Genomic DNA, 8,061 nt, shown 5'->3' on the forward strand with positions numbered 1-8,061 from the left:
CCTGGGTGGTATAAACGGTTAATGTGCTCAGCTGCTATTGGAAACTTTGGAGGTTCGAGTCCACTGAGAGGTGCCTCCAGAAGAAAGGCCTGTAGGTCTACTTCCAAAAAATCAACCACTGAAAACCCTCTGGGGCACAGCTCTACTCTGACACACATGGGGTCACTGTGAGTCCCAGTCACCTCAACAGCAACTGGTTTACCTGTGAACCCTGGCCAAACTGCTAACCTTGTGTAACACTTTCCCCATCTGTAAAATGGGGATAATATTAGTGCTTACTTCACAGAGCAATAGTTCTCAAACTTTGGTGTGCCTCAGCATCCCCTTGAGGGTTTGTTAAAACACAGATTACTGAGCCCCCACCTACATGGTTTACCAGGGCTGAGTTGGTGACCAAGGATTTGTTTTCCAACAAATCCCGGGTGATGTCGGTGCTGCTGGTACAAAGACCACACTTTGAGAAGCACCACCCTAGAGTTACGGTGCAGATTACATAGTTAAGACATGTCAACTAACAGCGTTAACGATGACTAGCTTTATGTACAGCTGTTAGCACTGGGCCAGGCAGTAAGTTAGCTATGGTAAATGGTTGTCAGCTCTCATTATTATCTTACAAATTGTTTCACCAAACTTAAAAATCACAGTAAACTTGTAATTGAACCCTAAGACCACCTATTATAAGAAATCTCAGTATATAAGACAGAAAATCCTACTAAGTTCTTAACAGAAATATCCTTATTTTAAAGAGTGCGTACTGTATATTCATAAGGACTTGTGAGGTGTTGTAAATACTTAAAGGCGATTCCATAAATCTTTGGTTCCTCCCTCCCCCCCCCAAAACTTGTCAGTCCCTAACTGTACACTTCTTATGAGGCATAAGAGACAGAAAGGCTGACACAGCTACTTTCTGAGGTCTCATGTCTTCTCTCTTAATTACAGTAAAAAAGCCAAAAACAGATTTGGTCATTATGGTCAAAATGAATTCTTCAACTCGTTTCAAGTAATTAACCAGCAAACGCAGGCGTTGCAGCAGCAGTTAGAAACATCAACAGCTCCGAAAGGGCAGAGGTAACCGACCCGCAACAAGGCGAGGGGTTTGTTAAAAACCTTTCCACAACAAAGGAAATTAACGCAAATCCCTAACCTGCAGCCGTTCCAGCAACCCTAAGGCCAAAGATAAAACGCTGGTGAAAAGCCGCGGCGCGTTAGGCTTCCCAGAAAATACCAAAGATAATGTCGAAGGTTACGGTAAATGGTTTATTCTTGTACGGCCCTTTACCCAAGCTGGAGCCTGAAAGAGAACGAGGAACAGGAAAACGCCCCCTCCGTCTTTCCCGTGCCACGCATCACTCCTCTCCAAAGAGAAACTTCTTTTTAATAAACTTAGGTCGAGTGCCTCCTCTGTTCTAAGCACGGGGGTATTCAAGGTTGAACGAGAGACAGGAGGTCCTTGGTAAACGTCTAACTTTTCCAACTCAATCAGATCTAAGTTTTCAGTAAAAATTCTCCAGTGAAATATGAGAACTAGATAAAGCATTCTTGCATCGTGATGGCTTTTGAAAAATTAAACAAAGAGCGCATGTTTGCAAGAATGCAAAAACACGCCTCGCCTTGACAGTTAAAAAAAAAGGTGGGGGGGAGGATATACAAACCACTTTCCCTGACACTTCTTCAAAAATGTACGTGATGATCAGCCAGTGCGCTGTTAGAAGGTGGTTCTGCATTTCCAGCGGGGTAAGAAACAGAAGTGGGTAGCCCGGGGGTGAAACTTGGAATCGGTCCCTCCAGCCCAGAGAAAGCCTCGCTTGGACTTGGCACGGGTGGAAGGCGCGAGGCGAGGGTCCCCAGATGGGATTCTGGGGCTGCCACGACTCACCTCGCCAACTTCTCCAGGCTCGCCGCGCCCCGGCGGCCGGCTCGGGGGCGCGGACGCCGGGGCCGGCGCCTCGGGGCTCCCGGGTCGGCCCTTGGGAGGGCGGCCGGCGCGGGCCGGCGCGCGGGGGCCGGCGCGAGGTGGCGCTGCGGGGCGGCGGCGGGGCGCGCGGGCAGCGCTGGGGGCTCGGCGCGGCCGGCGCGCAGGGACAGCAGCGCGAGCAGCAGCGCGGCCAGCGCGAGCAGGAGCAGCGCCGCCGCCTTGCTGCGGAGCTTCATGGTGCGGTGCGACGGCGGCGGCGGCCCCTGGGCGGCGCGGCCCCTCTGCGCATCGCGGCGCGCCGGGCGCCCAGGCGAGGCGAGCGCAGCAGCGCAGCAGCCGCCTCCTCTGCCCGCCCGCCCGCCGGGGACTGGGACCCTGGCGGCCGGCGAGCGGGCGGCGGCGGAGGAGGAGAGACGGGAGGAGGCGTGAGCGGGGCTCGAGGAGGAGCAGCCCGCGCCTACCGTACTGTGTGGAGTAGCCGCCCGTCGGCTCGCCCGCCGGCCCCCAGGAGCTCCGGTTTCAGGTAGCACGGCCTCAAGATCCCTCACTTCCTCGTTCGTTCACTCACTCACGCACTCACGCACCCACCCACTCACTCACTCACTCACTCACGCAAGCGTTCGTTTACTCGGCCAGTCTGTGCACTCTTCCATTCTATTCGCTCATGCCATCATTCACTCTTAAAACCCATAAACCAAACCCGTTGCAGTCGATTCTGACCCACAGTGACCCTATAGGACAGAGTAGAACTGCCGTCTTAGGGTTTCCAAGGAGCGCCTGCTGGATTCAAACTGCCGACCTTTTGGTTAGCATTCACTAATACATTCAATTATTCCATGCATCTCCCGCTTAGGTTATTTTATCCGTCTGTCTAGGTACTCATGTACGTGGCCTGCACGTGGACCACACATTCACTCAGACAGGAATATTCTGTCCTCTTCGTCCTTTGTTGGGCCCTGCACATGACGGTGCCCTTTGAAATATCTGTTGAATAAAATCACTCCAGATACAGATGTAGTTTAAAGAAATTACAGAATTAATTTCAAAGTCCAGATTTGAAATCTGACTCTGCTATTTATTGGCTTGGTGACTTTGAGCAAGTTGCAAAAATTCCATAAGCCTTAATTTTCTTACCTACCAAATGGGAGTGATAATACTGCCCAATGCCCAGGAGTTTTGTGGATATTAAAGTAAATAATGCATTCAAAGAAGCTAGCACAGTGTCCGGCTCCCAGTAGGTGCTCTGTGATAATTAGTGCATTAAAACACAGTTAATCATATATGATAAATGCAAATTCTATTTTTTCTTTTTGACATAGATTTGAGGTAGAGTAATAACTTCACAACGCAGGGTAGGAATAAATTCTTGCACCACCAGAACAAGGTTCCAGAATGTCCCAGCTCTTCTTCCAAGGTGTCCGCATTCACAAATCGGAAGCATTAGGGCAGCTCTCTTACTCTTTACCATGAAGTGTCAGCCAGCATTCTATTAACCAGAGAAGCCATTCTCTTCTCTTTTCAGCATGGCCACAGAAAAAGAACACCGGTTATAACAATGTCCCCCGAGCTTCCACAAGATTCCATGTCACCTTATAAATGATCTGAAATTCAATTACATTCAAAATAGTTCTTGTATTAGCAATGTATTTTACATCTTTGAGAACCCATTGTAGTTAAAGCTCTAGAAATGAAAATATTTAATAACATGGGACATCTTGCCAAGTAGGCATCTAGGAAATGGCAAGGTGCAAGCCCCAAGTGTGGCTGAGTAGATGTTGCAGGTGAGCAACCACAAACAATCCATCGGTTCTCAACTCAGGGAGGAAGCATCTGGAATTGTGGGAAGGCTGTTTGGGTTGTCACATGGCTGGCAGGTTCTACTGGCATCTTGCTAACCCCCCTGCAATGCTCCGGACACTCCAGCATGACACCAAATTATCCTGGGCCAAACGCCAACATGGGGGTCCTTTTGAGAAACACTGTGTTTAGATCTGTCAGTTTAGAAATATGTACTGCTGTACTACAGTTATATTGGTATATGGCCCAGCAAAGCAAGAATTCTAGAACTCTGTCTTGCCAAGAAGGACATATGCAATGTGGATAAAATAAGGCAAAGTAAGGCAAAATAATGTCTAGTTAGTAGCTGGGTTTTGGCCTTAAATACCAAAGTAGAACTCAGGACAGCCAGGCAGGACCAAGCAGAGGGCACAGTTGTCCCAAATCCCCTTGAAGCAAAAGGAAAGGCCTAGTTTACCTCCCTCCCCTGAGTCTAAACTCAAGTTTTGGATTTCACTGCTCTGATTTGTGGAACAGTACAACCATGGAAAAGGGGCTCCAGACTCCTGAATCCACAGCTTACTCAACATCTCACTGAAGCTCCAACAGACAAAATGCTTATTTATCCAACCTCCATTCTCCCCACCCCAGAAATCTCTCTCTCCCTGGAATTTGGACACTCCCAGTCACACAGTTGCCCAAGCCACAAATTGGATGGGAACCATCTTTGGTTTCTGTCTTTCCTTTACCTTCTGTGTTAGTTATCTATTGCTACATAACAAACTACCCCAAGACTTACTGGCTTAAAACAATACACATACAACCTCACAGTTTCTGTGGGTCAGGAACTTGGGCCTGGCTTAGCTGGGTCCTCTGCTTCATGATCTCTCACAAAGCTGCAGTCAAGGTGTCAGCCGAGGGTCTGTGGTCTCATCTGAAGGCTCGATTAGGGAAGCATCCACTTCCAAGCTCACTCACATAGTTGTTGGCAGGATCCAGTGTCTTTCAGGTTGTTGGACTGAGGGCCTCAGCTCCCCATTGAGTGTTACCAGAGTTCCTCCCAGGTAGCCCTCTCCATCAGGACAAGCACACAAGAAGAACCAGAAAGAGAGTGCAGCAAGGTGGAAGTCACAATCTTTTGTAACCTAACCTTGGAAAGGATATCCCATCACTATTTGTCATGTTCTATTTGTTAGAAGTCCACCACCCATGTTTCAGTTTGTCATACCATGGTAGCTTACATATTACTGTGATCATGGAAGCTATGCCACCAGTATTTCAGTTTGTTTATGTCTTTGAGTCTGAGCTGAATCTTTTGTAGGCAGCATATAGATGGAGTGTGTTTTTTTAAGCCATTCTGCCACTGCCTGTCTCATTATTGGTGCATTCAGCATAATTATTGATAGGCATGAGTTTAGTGCTGTCATTTTGATGTGTTTGTATGTGTGTGTTGACAGTTTCTTTGTTCCACTTAATTTTCTGTCCTGAGTCATTTATCTTTATGTATTTTCTTTTCATCTTTTTCATTGTTGATTTTGTTTTTGCAGAGTCTTTATGTTTTTATTGTTTTTTATTTTGATGTGTAGGATTGTTAGTCTCCTTTGTGGTTACCTTAATGTTTACCTCTATTTTTCTAAGTTTAAACCATTCTTTTATTTCATGATACCGCCTTGACTTCTTCTCCATATGGAAGTTCTATGACTACATTATTTAGTCCCTTTGTTTAGTTTTTTTTTTTTTTTAATTTTTATTGTGCTTTAAGTGAAAGTTTACAAATCACGTCAGTCTCTAACACAAAAACTTATATACATCCTGCTGCGTACTCCCAATTGCTCTCCCCCTAATGAGACAACCCTCTCCCTCCCCCTCTGTTTTGTTTTAACGGTGTCATCTTTTACATATTAATGTCTCTGTTTCCCTATTTTCAGTGTTTTAGCTTTGATTTATTTTTGTGACTTCCCTATCTGGGTTAATACTTGTTTGTTCTGTCCTGTGCTCTAGTCTTGGGTTGTTATCTGATGTTATTGATTCTCTAACCAGAGGACCCCCTTTAGTATTTCTTGTAATTTTGGTTTGCTTTTTACACATTCCCTAAACTTCTGTTTATCTGGAAATGCCCTAATTTCACCATCATATTTGAGAGACAGTTTTGCTGAATATAGAATTCTTGGCTGGCAATTTTTTTCCTTAAAGGCTTTATATATGTCAGCCCATTGCCTTCTTGGCTGCTTGATTTCTGCTGAATAATCAGAGCTTAGTCTTATTGTTTCTCCTCTGTATGTGACTTTTTGTTTTTCTCGAGCCGCTCTCAGGATTTTTGTCTTTGTCTTTGGCTCTAGCTAGTATGATTATGATATGTCTTGGTGATTTTCTTTTGCAGTCTATCCTATACGGGGTTCATTGAGCTTCTGGGATGGTCAGCTTTTCATCTTTCTTGGTATCAGGGAAGTTTTCTGTCAGCAATCCTTCAATGATCTTCTCTGTGTTTTCCATTTTCTCCTGCTATTCTGGAACTCCAATCACTTGCAAATTTTTACTTTTGATTGTAGCCCACATAATTCTCAGGGTTTCTTCATTCTTTTTACTGATTTTTCCTCAAATAGAGTTGTAGCCAAATGTTTGTCTTTAATTTCACTGATCTTGTCTTCCATCATTTCAAACCTGCTCCTCAGCCCTTCTATGACACTGTCCATTTCTGAAATCTTGTTCTTTATCTTTTGGATTTCTAATTGTTGTTTTTTATGATTTCTAGTTGTGAATTTATTTTGGCAGTTTTGTTCCTGTATTATTTTCCTGAATTCTTCAATTTTTTTGTCTGTATTTTCCATGAATTTGTTTTTTCCTCATTTTTTTCTGCTTTTTGCTTCAACTCTTGGATAACTCTGGATATTAGAGATTTGAATTCCCTGTCAGGTAGTTCTAGTGCCTTTTCTTCTACTAGAAAGTCATCTGATATTTTATTTTGGATGCCTACTGGAACCATCCTGTCTTTTTTTTTTTTTTATGTTTTGGTATTATCTGCTGTCTTCAGGACATTCAGTAGTTATACATATATATAATATTTTAATTGAAATTACTTACACACAGTAAGGTGCATAATTTTTTGAACATCTTACTGTGGTTTAGGTGAAAGTTTATAGGACAAATTAGTTTCCAATCTACACTTCATACACAGCTTGTTTTGTAACATTGGTTGCACACCTCTGAATATGTCAGCACTCTCCCCTCTCTCTCCCTGGGTTCCCCGTGTCCATTCACCCAGCTTTCCTGCCCCTACCTTCCTTCTGAACTTTGCTTTTGGGCAATGCTGCCCTTTAGGTCTCTATAGTTGATTGTTCTAAGGTGCATGTTCCTCACTGGTGTTATTGTTCTTCGTATAGGCCTGTCTATTGTATGGCTATGATGTGACCTCCGGGAGTTATCTCAGTTCCAAGTCTGAAGGGTGTCTAAAGGCCATAGTCTTTTGTTGTTGTTCTGTAGGTGAAAATTCACAACTCAAGTTAATTTCTCATTCAACAGTTTATACACATATTGTTTTGTGACATTAGTTGCAATCCCCATGATTTGACAGTGCACTCCCTCCTTCCATCCCAGGTTCCCTGTGTTCATTCAACCAGTTCCCGTCCCTTCCTGCCTTCCCATCCTGCTTTTGGACAGGAGCTGCCAATTTGGTCCCATATATCTGATTGAATAAGAAGCACATTCCTTATGTGTATTATTTTTTGTTTTATAGTACTGTCTAATCTTTGTCTGAAGAGTGGGCTTCATGAATGGTTTCAGTTCTTGGTTAACAGTGCATCCAGGACCCATAGTTTCTGGGTTCCTCCAGCCTCTGTCAGACCATTAAGTCTGGTCTTTTTACATGAATTTGAGTTTTCTTCCTGCTCTGTCCGGGACTCTCTGTTGTGTTTCCTGTCAGGGCAGTCATTGGTAGTAGACAGGTACCATCTAGTCCTTCTGGTCTCAGGTGGAGTCTTTGGTTCATTTGTCCCTTCAGTCTTTTGGGCTAGTATTTTCCTTGTGTCTTTGGTTTTCTTCATTCTCATTTGCTCCAAGTAGGATAGGACCAAGTGATGTATCTTAGATGGCTGCCCACAAGCTTTTAAGACTCCGGACAAACACTCACCAAAGCGGGATGTAGAACATTTTCTTAATAAACTATGTTATGCCAGTTGACCTAGATGTCCCCTGAAGCTATGGTCCCTAGGCCCCAACCCCAGCTACTCTGTCCCTCAAAGTGTTTGAATGTCTCTGGGAAACTGCTTTGCTTTGCTTTGGTCTAGTTGTGCTGACTTCCCATGTATTGTGTGTTGCCCTTCCCTTCACTGAAGTTGACCCTTGTCTACTATCTAGTTAGTGATTTCCCGTCC

The 8,061-nt window shown here is 44.6% G+C and overlaps 1 protein-coding gene across 1 annotated transcript in view; it reads right to left on the minus strand.

The window, feature by feature from the left end:
- Positions 1-2,151, minus strand: part of GXYLT2 (glucoside xylosyltransferase 2) — a 106,929-nt gene extending 104,778 nt beyond the window's left edge. The window contains exon 1 of the mRNA XM_064275011.1: positions 1,877-2,151. Within this exon, the coding sequence (XP_064131081.1) occupies positions 1,877-2,151 (275 nt within the window). The remainder of the gene's footprint in view (positions 1-1,876) is intronic.
- Positions 2,152-8,061: the final 5,910 nt, after the last annotated feature.

This window comes from Loxodonta africana, chromosome 22 (assembly GCF_030014295.1).
Source record: "Loxodonta africana isolate mLoxAfr1 chromosome 22, mLoxAfr1.hap2, whole genome shotgun sequence".
Classification (NCBI taxonomy): domain Eukaryota; kingdom Metazoa; phylum Chordata; class Mammalia; order Proboscidea; family Elephantidae; genus Loxodonta; species Loxodonta africana.